The 13755-nt window shown below is 36.2% G+C and overlaps 1 protein-coding gene across 1 annotated transcript in view; it reads left to right on the top strand.

The window, feature by feature from the left end:
• Msh4 (mutS homolog 4) overlaps positions 1-13755 on the top strand; it is a 72738-nt gene that overhangs the window by 12965 nt on the left and 46018 nt on the right. The window contains exons 3-6 of the mRNA XM_042684862.1: positions 7763-7923; positions 9833-9943; positions 11412-11527; positions 13473-13646. Of these exons, the coding sequence (XP_042540796.1) occupies positions 7763-7923; positions 9833-9943; positions 11412-11527; positions 13473-13646 (562 nt within the window). The remainder of the gene's footprint in view (positions 1-7762; positions 7924-9832; positions 9944-11411; positions 11528-13472; positions 13647-13755) is intronic.

The raw sequence follows: 13755 nt of genomic DNA, 5'->3' as shown, positions 1-13755 counted from the left end.
GTCCATCCAATGTTTTTTAAAATTTACTTTTTGGATATTTTAATCTTTAAATTCCTACCGTGTCTAAGTCAGTTTCCTGATGGTTTCCCATATTTTCTGTAGGTTTTTAGCATTCTCTTTTCTTCTCCTTTAATTGGATGATTTCATATGCATTTTCTTCAGACACATTGATTCTTTCTTTAGTTAGTCAGCAATTGAATATTTCTATCAAAAGTTTTAAGCTCAGTTACCTTCTTCCTTATCTCTTACACTTCCTTTTAAATTGTTTCTCTTTGTCAATGCACTCATTTTTCCCTGTATTGTTTTCAAATTTCATTAATTTTTTTTCTCCATGTGTTCTTGGAGTTAACTAAACTTTGTAAAGATTATCATTCTGAGGTATTTTTGGAGTTAACTTTCTAAAGGCAATTATTCTGAATTATTTTTTCTGATGTTTAATAGATATCCCTTTGGAGGTTATTTTGCACTCTGTTAGTTTCTTTTGGAGTTATTGTGATTTCTTAGCTCTTAATACTACTTGTGACATTACACTGCCGTTTGCACATTGTGGATATAAAAAAACCTTTTTTTTACTTTTGCCAAGAATAGACCTTTACTGTTTATTTTAGCCTATGGCTTAGGATAGGCCAGCTGGTAATGCACTTACGCAATGAAAGCTTGCTTTCAGGTTCTTTCTCTAGGTACTTGGGTTGCTCTTTGCTCTGATTTGAGGTGGAACAGATAGCTAGGTTCAATTATTTAGAAAGATCACAGATTGAGCCTTTTCCTCAGGATGAGCTGCTCTTTGGGCACTACAATTACCTATAATTTTGTTGGGCCACAGCTTGTATTTCTTGAACAGAAAGTCTCAATATTAGACTTCAGCAATTGGAGAGAATTGAAGGAGGGTCTTATGGTTATGTTGATCAAGGGGTATGGATTATTTACTATGCTAATTGGAAATACTTTGTTAAGATTAGCATCTTTTTCTAGAGGGTGTCTGGGATTAGGCTTTGAGGATGTGGTGAATGTTGGTTAAATGCAACAGTGACTGCTTACTGTTGTTTGCTGTGGTGGTCATGTCTTTTGTCAGAGTTTGGGAGTAAGCCTCCAGACTAGAGTAGAAGTGGAGAACAGTGGCTTAAAGTCCTACGAGTAGTAAATTAGTGCCTATGTATTCTTGTACTTTGCAGAAGTAGGTGTGTCCTCCCTAATGTCTGGGTTCTTCTCTCCCACCCCCTATCCTTTTTTGGAGTATTTGCTATGTAGCCCAGGTAGTCCAGGCTGGCTTCAAATTCAGTATGTACACTTGGTTGGCCTTGGACTCAATTCTCCTGCCTCATTCACCGTCTTGAGTGCTGGAATTAGAGGCATGAGTCACCATAACTGGTTTATTCTTCTTTAGAATAGTCTTGCTGTGCTTGCTTTGGCAGCATATATACTAAAATTGGAATGATAGAATAGTCTTGTCTCTTTTTGATTCCTTTCTGTTCCATATACATTTTGGGCCACCAAATACAGATTGAGATTTTTGATAGTAATTATATTTATATTGAATCAATAGATTCTTCTAGGGAGAACTGAAATATTAAGTCCTTATCCATGTACATGGCACATCTCTTAACTTGTCTTATTTAATGTTTTTCTGTGAACTTTTATAATTTTCTACATAGAAGTTTTACACGTTTTTGTTCATTTTGTTGCTAAGGTATTGGTATTAGTTATTTTTTATTACTATGGCAAAATACCAGAAGTAAGTCAACTTAAAGGAGGAAGATTTATTTTGGCTGTTTCAGAGGTTTTAGGATAAAGTCACTTGTGCACATGGCTTTAGGCTGATGGTAAAGGAAAATGTTATTACAGAAAGGCATAGCAAAGCTGCTAACCTCATGGTGGTCGAGAGGCAGAAAGAGAGCAAAAGGTGGGGTATAAAATATGCCCTTCAGTGTATTTCCCTAAGGAGCTGCATTCTTTAACTGGGCCCACTTTCTAATAACCTATTCAGCTAAGAACTCTTAGTAGTGTCCTTGTGATCCAGTCACCCCTCTATATCGCCACCTGCTGGGAACCAAGGTTTTAGCATATGAATCTTTGTGGCACATTTCACATCCAAACCACAACAGTATCTTATAATTTTTATGACTAGAGTGTTACTTTAAATAACAACATTAAATATGTTGATATGGCTGAATTTTTTGTTCAAAGCTAACACTCTACCACTTGAGCCATAGCTCTACTTCTGGCTTTTTGATAGATAATTGGAGATAAGACTTTCTTTCCTGGCTGGGCTGACTTGGAACCATGATTCTCAGATTTCAGGTTCCTGAGAAGACAGGATTACAGATAGTACCTAGCTTTTTTTTTTTTTTTTTTTTTGTCAGCTGTGGGGCCTGAACTCTGGGCCTGAGCGCTGTCCCTCAGCTTTTCAGCTCAAGTCTAGTGCTCTAACCACTTGAGCCACAGTGCCACTTCTGGCTTTTTCTGCTTATGTGGTGCTGAGGAATCAAACCTAGGGCCTCATGCATGCAAGGCAAGCACTCTACCACTGAGCCACCTTTCCAGCCCCCACCTTTTTTATATCATCTTTAAGTAATTTTACAAAGGAATTACCATTCAACACAAAGTTTGTAAGAGCAATGCATCTTGATCAATGTCCTCACCTTACTTCATTTTCCCCCATACTTCTGAACCCATTGACTTTTAAAGCTATTCACCAAATTTGATGTTTTTGGTTGTTGTTTGTTTGACTTTTTTTTGTTGTCTGTGGGCTTGAACTCAAGGCTCTGGCACTGTCTCTGAGTTTTTTGCTTAAGACTCACCCTAATGATCTCCTTTACCATTACTTATCTCTCTTTGGTAGTGGGCTTGAACTCTGGGTCTGGGTGCTCTTCAGCTCAAGGCTAGCACTTCAGCCATAACGCCACTTCCGGCTTTTTCTGTGTATGTGGTACTGAGGAATTGAACCCCGGGCTTCATGCATGCTAGGCAAGCACTCTACCACTAGGCACATCCCCAACCCTACTTATCTCTTTAAAGGCAACACAGTGTATCCAGAAAACGTCAGATTCTTGGATACTGAGGCTAGAACCTCAGCATAGGAATTTTTGGGACACATGCAGAATTCAGCTCATAATTCCACCATACTACACTGATTATTTCTAGTATTTTTGACCCACATTGCTGTTAAGATTGAATTCAATTATTCTGGTATGATTTATGAAGGACTGAATGATAGTACCAAAGCTAATATTTCCAGCATCTCACACCATTTTCTTACTTGTGTTCAAGCATTCTGAATTTTTTCTCTGTACATTGAATGTAGAGCTCTTTAACTTTCATTTATCTTTAGCTTTCACACAGGAGTAGTAGTTGGAGATCAACCCAAGGCCTTGCACATGGAAAGCTATTACTGTACTCCTGAGCTACATTCCATCTGTATACATTGTATTTTTCTTCCCTAGAAAACCATTTTCTATTCTTCATTAAGTCACTTAGTAATTAGTCCTCGTGTGAGTTTTGATGTTACTTCATTCAGAAATCCTTCTGATATCCTGTAAATATTGATTAAGTCTCCCATTCTTATGCATCCATTGCCTTTTTGTTTTTTGGTCGATTGTGGGGCTGTTGGGCCTGGGAGCTGTCCCTGAGCTCTTCAGCTCAAGGCAACGGCTCTGCCACTTGAGCCACAGTGCCACTTCTGGTTTTCTGGTGGTTAATTGGAGATAAATAAGAATCTCAAGGACTTTCCTGCCTGGTCTGACTTTGAACCACGATCCTCAGATCTGAGCCTCCTGAGTAGCTAGGATTACAGGCATAAGCCACCAGTACCCAGCCATTGCTCTTTTGTAAAGTTTTTTTTTTGTTGGTCGTGGGGCTTGAACTCTGGGCTTGGGTGCTATCCCTCAGCTCTTCAGCTCAAGGCGAGTGCTCTACCTCTTGAGCCACAGCACTACTTCCTCAGCCATTGCTCATTTAATTGTCTCTCTTTGCTGGGATATAAATCCCATGAAATCAGAGATTAATGTTGTCTGAATCTAATCTGAAAATAGAACCATACAGTGTTTTAAATTAATATAAAGAAGTATTAAGATTGTAGATGTGGCTTAAGTGATAAAAGAGCTTAAAAGCATCAATATTACATCCCCTAATCCCCCTGAAAATAAAAATATTAAATTAAGATAAAAGTAGTCATAGAATTAAGGAAACTTTTCAAGGTACCTTAGGATTGAGTTTCTAAAGTTAATATATTTGGAAACTGGTAACGTGCCAGGTCCCCTCTCAAAGGCTAGGGTTCAGATCTCATTAAAGAAGGTGAAGTGAACCTATGGAATGACAGAACGCGCAAATTTGCTGTGCCAGAGATGATCAGAAATTAAATGACATAAAGAAAACCAACCATTATGAGTGAACTGTAAGTGATGGATATCAGACATAATTTTATGCATTTGGAGTGTGTTCTGCTAGAGTTAGAGTCCTGGAGGACATGGGCTCCCTATTAGGCAATTGTAGCATCTATCTAGATTATAGAAGACAAACTTGAGAAAAGGTAAAGGACTGGAGGGAATTATAATGCTCATGTGGGCAGGAGGCCTGGAGTGTAGGCTTTCTGTACTGAGATGACTGAGAAAGTTTGATCAAAAGCCATGTTAGAACTGTGAGATAATGTGGTTGCCCACTCTGCTTTTTATCATGTTTCAGTATAAAACATGTATGTAATGCTTCCTTCATCCTGTAAAGTTCCTCTAGTGCTTTCCATTCAGAAAACTTAAAATATGGTTACTTTAAAGAAGACATGTTTGGGGCTGGGAAGGTGGCCCAGTGGTAGAGTGCTTGCCTTGCATGTATGAGGCCCTGGGTTCGATTCCTCAGCACCACATAACCAGAAAAAAAAAAGCCAGAAGTGGCGCTATGGCTCAAGTGGTAGAGCGCTAGGCTTGAGCTGAAGAGCTGAGGGACAGCGCCCAGGCTCAGAGTTCAGGCCCATGACCGGACCCCCCTCCCCCCCAAAAAAAAAGAAGACGTTTATAAAAATTCCATTCATGCTAGGCCTTGTAGTTCTCACTTATAATTTCAGCAACTAGGGAAACAGAAATTGGGGGATCAAAGTTTATGGTCAGTATAGGCAAAAAGTTAACAAGAACCCCATGTCAACCAACAACTGAACGTAGTGGTATGTGTCCAGTCTCCCACTAACATATGAAGTATAAATAGGAGAATTGGAGATAGCCCAGGCACAAAATACCAAACGCAACCAAAACAAAATGGGATATGTACATGACTCAAGTGGGAGAACACTTACCTAGTAAGTAGGAGGCTCTATGTTTAAATCTCAATACCACAAAAAAATTCATTCATTATTCCAGAGCTATTGAAAGGTGAATTTGGAACTGAATGATAGTAAGGCAATATTTGACCTTATTCCTTGGTGATTACTAAACTTTCATGTGTGTATTTCTACACATACTTCTTTTTTCTTTTTCTTTACCATAACCCAAAAGTTCTGCATTACTGTTTAAAGCTACACATTTATCCTATTTGGAGTTGTAATCCTCACTTTTCTCCAAAACGTGAAGACTCACAGTCTAATAATTGCTTTATAGTAATTATCTGAAATTCAGTCATTATGCCATAATAATTAAATATCCTTTTACCTAAAGACCAAATTGTAAAATTAACCCCCAATAACATAAATTTTAAAAATTGAAAGGAGGAGGGAATGTTTAGTTTATATGCATAAATACATGTACAACAAATCATAAGAAAATAATTGAAGCAACTGCAGTTCTGGATTCTATAGTTGGTCATGAGATTGTAGTTGGTATGTCTGACTTCCTTCTTCTTCTAGCCATTTCACATTTGTCTTACTCCAAGTAATAAGAGTGAAGCAATCTAAATCTTCATTACTAAGGAGTCTGAGTCTTAGATATCCTAGTTTGTTTTAGATACTGCCAGAGTTACTAAGTACCCAGAGAATTCCTTGTATTACAGTCTTTGCTTCCACTGTATATAGCAGCATAATTTCCCATTGGTGATCAGAACTGATCACTCCACCTAGGTACCTTTTTGTCTGTTGGTTCAGTAGCATAAATAAGTAATTTGTAGAGCCAGTTGGCAGTATTAGCTTCTAGTTCAGAAGAACATTTGTTGTGTATTTTGGTGAAATCGTTAACCTTGTAGAGACTAAGATCGCTAACAGATTTTAAAATTGTCCAGCTAAAGTCGTTTTGGCCTGGTAAATGTGATAGTGACAGGAGCCACTCCTATCTCTTGATTTCTAGACTGGCTCATATATTCTGTTTGTGGCAGAGACAGTGTCACATAATGGTCTCTGATTCAAATTTCGTTCTCTAAGAGTCCTGTCCTTTCACAATGTTGTCTTGCAATTGACTCCACAATTAAGTCCTTCAACAAGCCATTCTGCTTTCCAACTAGGTCCAGACACATCCAGATAATGAGACCTTTGTCAAGACTAGTCGGATTCAGAGTTCATAGGGCTATCAGTGGTCTTCTTTTGCTGTGAAGTGAGTTCCTTAGTCAGATACTGTACTGTACAGAATGCCAATGTGGAGGATAAGATGTTCTATCAGTTCACAGATGGTGATGCTGACAGCATTATGGGCAAGAAAAGTCAAAGTCATAGGTAGAATATCTGTGTACTCTAGTGAAAACCCCTATCTACTCTTTGTGATGGAAGAAAATCCATTGTCAGCAACTTGGCATTGGGTCGCAGGCTAGTACCTCCTGGGGAATGGTGCTAGATTGCAATTAGTGTTGGTTTCTGTTCTTGACAAACTAGGCATTCAGTAATAGGGCTAGCCAGGTCAGCTGTGGTAAGGGAAGTTTATGCTGTTGTGTCCATGTATAAACTTCTTCCTTGAACTTGGTACTTTGGTCTTGAATATACTAAGGAAGGACTAGAACAACTGAAAAGAGATAACTCACATACATTCATAGAATGTATTATTTTATCTTCTAGAATGTTGAGTCTACCCTATAATGGATATTCTTTAATGAGCATTCCCATGGGACAAAGTTTTCAAAGTTTATGCTTATTCTTAGAGATCCGTTCATATATTTTCCCCCAAAATGTCTTTGTTTCTAGTTTTTCAGCACTGTTCAATTTCCTGATTATTAAGGAAAAGAATCAACTATTTCCTATAAATTCATTCTGTGGTCACCTCTCATTCCAGACATGGTAGATAACCAGATGCAATGTTGAAAAAATGAACATGCAAAAAGTTAGAAGAAATAGTGATAGACATAAAAGAGGAGTTTCCTAGCATAAAAGCAATGAGAGAAATTATATAAGAGGAATCTTGGGGCTGGGAAGGTGGCTCAGTGGTAGAGCGCTTGCCTTGCATGCATGAGGCCCTGGGTTCGATTCCTCAACACCACATAAGCAAGAAGAAAAAAGCTGGAAGTGGCGCTGTGGCTCAAGTGATAGAGCGCTAGCCTTGAGCTGAAGAGCTGAGGGACAGCACCCAGACCCAGAGTTCAGGCCCCACGACCGGACCAAAAAAAAAAAAAAAAAAAAAAAAATAGGAATCTTTAAATCACAGTACTGTAAAGAAAATAAAATTAAGTTTTGGGAAAATAATTTGAGAATTAACATTTTTAATTTGTTTGGATAATTTAAAAATACTTTCAAGAGGGGTAAAACAGTTATTTCCATCACCGGTAATTATTAAAATGACTAAACTTGGGGCTTTGAGGTTTAATGTGAAGGAATTAGAATTAGAAGTGATTACATTAGTTATTTTCTCTATTTAATTTTTTTTAACAGCCACATCCTCTTCTGGAGTTTCTGCACACTCTCCATCAGTTATTGTAGCTGTGGTTGAAGGAAGAGGACTTGCCAGAGGTGAGATAGGAATGGCAAGCATTGACTTAAAAAGCCCACAGATTATATTATCTCAGTTTGCAGACAACACAACTTATGCCAAGGTAAGACCCAACAACCTTAAAAAATGATTCATCCTAGGGTGTAGTTTGCAGATATCCATGTCCATGCTTTGCTAATTAACTTAAAGTTATATGTTCCAGTATGATTACATTACATTAAATTAAACCTATTTTATACCTGATTTTTGTTGTTAAATATATTTTATCCTAAACATATAAGCCGTCTTATTTGAATACTCAAAGTTACTGTTAATATTAATTTATGAAATTACAACAGCCAAGTTATTCACTATGATCACAGAAACTTTGAAGTTAAATGATTTTCAGTTGCAGAAGTAACATTCAGGATTTATTTGTTTAAAATCTTTTTTGAAAAATTATAAACAGCAATAGTTTGAATAATGATATATTTAAAGCCACAAAGTAGTCAATAAATATAAATTCTAATCTAAAAGTCTAGTAAAATAGGTAATAAATGATAGAGAATCCATATTCTTAACTTGACACTCTTGATAAACTTTAAGCAAAAGGAAATATTTTAGGTAATAAGAAATTTTCTCAGCATTGATAAGTTCAACTTAAATATTCCCAGACTCATTTCAAAGATGAAGTATGTGATAATCCTATTTCCAGAGGATTGTTTACACTGAAATTGTATTTTTATTTTATTTTCCTAGAGTTGTGAGAAACTAGTATCTTAGATCAGAGATAATTTAGTATCTCTACTTGTTACCATCACTTCAATTATTTTTGGAGGTGGGGCTGTGGCTTAGGTGGTAGAGTTCTTGCCTTGAACTGAAGAGCCCAGGGATAGCACCCAGGCCCAGGGTTCAAGCCCTGGTACTGGCAAAAACAAAACAAAAACAAAAACCCAAACAAACAATTATTTTCCCTTTATTTTATATTATTCATGGTTTTAGGCCACTGGCTTATTGTTACGGAAATTTTTGTGAACTATTAGGTAGAGGTAGTCTTCTCTTAATCTATTTTATTTTATTTGTATTTTTTTTATTGTAAAGAAGGGTTACAGTTACATGAGTAAGGTAATGAATACATTTCCTATTGAGCACTGTTACCTTCTCCTTTTTCCCCCCTACAGTCACTTCTCTCCCCACCGCCCCAACTCCTTTCTCCCTCCTCCCCTGAAGTTGTAAAGTTCATTTTCAACATAGTGTCTTGTGCATCCCGTTGTTACAATGGGTCAATCTGTATCCTTATTTCAGCATTTTGTTATTTCCCTTTCTTCTAATCTATTTTAAAAAGCTGTTTGATCTAACTATAGACACTTAAAAATATAATAACATATGTTCTAAGAAATTTTATTGTTTATTTTTCTCAGATTCTCCTTTATCACTGACCATTACATAGGCTTCCTTTCCCTAACAATTTTTCATTATAAATATTGACATCATACATTATCTCTGAGTATTTTACAATTTTTGTGTAATTTCTCAAGAAAATGAAAAAAATAAAATTGTTAGACAAAGAGTTTCTGTGCTGAAAAGAGCTCTAAAGAGTGTACCTTATTTTGTAAAAAGTCAGTCTGAGGCATGAGGTAAATGTTTCTCATCTGTGTTTCCGTTCATTTCCATTTCTAACTTGTATGAGCATCGAATACTGATTGAATTAGACATTTTATATTTTTCATGGAGATAAATAGAAGAATTTATTTAAAAAAATCTTAATTTGGGAATATGTATTTGGTAAGTTCAAATTCTTGTTTCTAAGCTGTTATAAACTAGTGTAAGTATAAAATAATGTTTGCTTATGATAGTCTTTTCTATTTTTAGTTATATAGAAATGTATGCTTATCATCACATGAACCATCTAAAGTCTACAATTAGGACTGTTGTAATTTTATCTTTGAATTATTTAAGTAATTTCAGAAAAATACAGAACTTTTAGAGACTATGCTAAGCTTACATTTAACAAAATGATTGAACAATTTCAGGTGATCACTAAGCTGAAAATTTTATCACCTTTGGAAATAATAATGTCAAATACTGCATGTGTTGTGGGAAATTCAACCAAGTTGTTTACTCTGATCACAGAAAATTTCAAGGTAAATGATTTTCGTTTTCAAAAGTAAGATTCAATATTTGTTTAAAATCCATTTTGAAATATTATATTGTAAAGAGCAATAGCTTGAGTAACTATAAGAAGTCCTGAAATGCTCAATAAATATAAATTCAAATTAAAATACTACTAAAACAGGTAATAGAAATGATAGATAATTCACGTCCTTGGTTTGGTACCCTTGATCTACTTTAAGCAAAAGGAAAAAATATTTGAAGTAATAAGGATGTTTCTCAGCATAGATAAAGAACAAACATGTAGAAAAAGCATTTTCCTTAGTCATAGCTTTCTGGAAACTACTCTGCTGTCAGACAAGTTAAAATTGAAGTTCTCATAAGGGACAGAAGCTATTAATACATGCTTTTTCCTTTAGGTAATTTCATCTATATTACAACTTTCTCTGTAACATATACTGCCCCACAGTTAGCTTGCAAGTCTATCCTCCATTTGTGGGATTGTGAACCATTAGAGCTATAGAACCCTCTCCAAAAAATGCTGTCCTTCTCAATAAGGGCTTTTCTTCTAATGTACTAAATTAATCTTTTCCTCTAGCAACTGTGCCTTGTAGAAAAGCACTTGGGTTCTAAACATAGTAGGCAGCATTGCAGTTTGAGTAGTTCCTCAGAATACACAATATTTTGTTATGTTTGTAGACTTAAATTTTATCATATTGGAACCAAACAGATTTAAGATGCAATAAGTGCCTTGCTTATTCTTTATGTAGTATCTGCAGTTATACAAAGTATCTTGTGGTGCTCTTAAAGATCTTACATTGTCTAGCTGTTTTTAACTCATTGCCAAAAATTGTCCCTATTCTAATTTCAATTATCTCATTATCACACAAGTTTTCTTATTTGTTCTCTTTTATTTATTGGCCTCACATTTCCTTTCATTACCCATATTAAGTATTCATTTCCAACTTTTAGTTTTATTATTTTGATTAGCCTTCTTAGTCTTTTGGCAGAAAAGACCTAGCAGAAACTTAATGGAATTCAAGCAGAAAGGGAAACTTGTTGACTTATGTAGCTGGGAGGTCTGTAGTTTGATAGATTCTGTCCCTGCAGTGAATTGATATTTTCATTTTTATAACTATCAGAGTAGAAAGATCTGTCCCTTCTCAATTATATTAGCACATACAAAACTTATTGTAAGAGCCAATATGATATTGCTGTAAAATAAAAACTTTCATGTTTAACTTTTATTACATCATCTAACTTGCAGTTAAATTTCATGAGAGTAAAGTCTGAGAGCTACCTTGTACTATAATTCACCTGTCAAGATAGATATCCATTCTTTTTATAAAATTTGAATATTTTTATTTAAATGTTGAACATGTTAAAAATTATACAATATTTATCTGTAGATTGTACAGAAGAATTTAGTGTGAATGAAAAAAATTTAGAGCACTTGCATTACACATATAATTTTACTTTGAAATTAAAAACTCTTTCTAGAATGTTAACTTCACAACTATCCAGAGGAAATACTTCAATGAGACAAAAGGATTGGAGTACATTGAACAACTATGTATAGCAGAATTCAGCACTGTCATAATGGAAGTTCAATCCAAGTGAGTTACTATTTATGGAAAGAGATAAAGCTCCAGTGTGAATTTCACAAGATAGGGATTTAAAAAAAAATCTATCTGCTCTTTGTTGTATTCCTGACATATAGAAAAGTGCTTGGTTCATAATAAACACTCTAATGATTGAAATAATAACACAATTAACTGATATTTATGCACAAAGTAGATACTGCTAAATTAATATGTATACAATCTCATCAGATTACTCAAGTTTATTGTCCTAATGATCGTAGTTCACTCTACTTGGGAGTGAAAAGCACTAGTAGCTACAATGTACTTGAAGTATGTAGAGTCTCAGAAGTGAGACACATTTGAAACTATTTCTTTCTTTTTTTTTTTTTTTTTGGGTCCAGTCATGAGGCCTGAACTCTGGGCCTGGGCACTGTCCCTCAGCTCTTCAGCTCAAGGCTAGCGCTCCACCACTTGAGCCATAGCGCCACTTCCGGCTTTTTTTCTTTCTGCTTATGTGGTGCTGAGGAATCAAACCCAGGGCCTCGGGCATGCAAGGCAAGCGCTCTACCACTGAGCCACCTTCCCAGCCCCATTTGAAACTATTTCTGTTATTTCATACTTTACTCCTAAAAGCAGCTACAGGCTGGGAATGTAGCTTAGTGGTAGAGTGCTTGCCTAGCATTCATGGAGCCCTGGGTTCAATTCCTCAGTACCACATACACAGGAAAAGCCAGAGGTGGTGCTGTGGCTCAAGTGGTAGAATGCTAGCCTTGAGCAAAAGGAGCTCAGGGACAGTGCCTAGACCCTGAGTTCCATTCCCAGGGCTGGCAAATAAATAAATAAATAAAAATAAAAACTTCTACTGAAGACAGGGATATTTTTGGAATAGAGATTTCTTAGCACAAGATTAAAAGATACATGTTTGTTAAAATACATTAGTTACATAAGAGAGTTTTTTATGACATTACCAGACGTACAATGTAAACAGACCCTCATTCTTCTTAAATAGATAACTTTCTTGTAGCCTTTTAGTTAATCACAGACTCTTCACACCAAGGTCACAATATACTTTCCTATATTTTGAGACCTACTGACTCTACGTGTGTGTGTGTGTGTGTGTGTGTGTGTGTGTGTGTGTGTGTGTGTGTGTGTGTGTGTGTGTGTGTGTGTGTGTGTGTGTGTGTGTGTGTGTGTGTGTGTGTGTGTGTGTGTGTGTGTGTGTGTGTGTGTGTGTGTGTGTCCTGGGGTTTGAACTCAGGACCTGGGCACTGTCTCTGAGGGTTTTTTGCTCAAGGCTAGCAGTCTACCACTTCAGGCACAGCTCCACTTTGGTGGTTAATTGGAGATAAGAATCTTATGATTTTCCTGCCAAAGCTGGCTTTCTACTGAGATCCTCAGATCTCAGCTTCCTAAGTAAGGAGGATTACGGGCATGAGCCATTGGCACCTGGTTCTGATTCTACTTTTTTTTTTTTCGTGCATGGGGCTTGGGGCTTAAACTCTGGGCCTGGGCGCTGTCCCTCAGCTCTTCAGCTCAAAGCTAGTGCCCACTTGAGCCACAGCATCATTACCGGTTTTCTAGTGGTTAATTGGAGATATGAGTCTGATAGACTTTCCTGTCCGGGCTGGCTTTGAACTGTGATCCTAAAATCTCAGCCTCCAGAATAGCTAGGATTACAGGCATGAGCCACCAGTGCCCGCCTCTGACTCTACTTTTAAAGTTTCAGACTCTCAACATTGCATAGTGAGAAAGATAAATGAAAACCTGATATAGATTGCTGTTGAATGTTGTCTTTTATCCCTTAGGTTACATATCTCAGTTTTTAGGGATTAGAGACTATTTCATTACTTCTTAAAAATTATGGACATAATGTATTTTGAACTTAAGTGATGCTATGCAAATAGTTATAATTTTTCTAATATTCATTAAAATTTTTTGATTTTCTAAAAATAGTGTTGTATCACTGGTCACCTTACAGGTATTACTGCCTTGCAGCTGTTGCAGCTTTGTTAAAATATGTTGAATTTATTCAAAATTCTGTTTATGCACCAAAATCGCTGAAGATTTGTTTCCAGGGTAGTGAACAGACAGCCATGATAGATGCATCATCAGCTCAAAACCTTGAGTTGCTAATTAATAATCAGGACTCCAGGTAAGATCATTCAGTTTTTCCTATGAAATGTATTCATATATTAGATACTATATTTTCTTATGATTATTTAAAAGTCTTTAAGATTGTTTGGTCAAGAAATGTTGAATAA

Source organism: Dipodomys spectabilis, unplaced genomic scaffold, assembly GCF_019054845.1.
Source record: "Dipodomys spectabilis isolate Male_0828 unplaced genomic scaffold, ASM1905484v1 ptg000002l, whole genome shotgun sequence".
Lineage (NCBI taxonomy): Eukaryota > Metazoa > Chordata > Mammalia > Rodentia > Heteromyidae > Dipodomys > Dipodomys spectabilis.
This window is presented reverse-complemented; position numbering and strand designations above follow the sequence as displayed.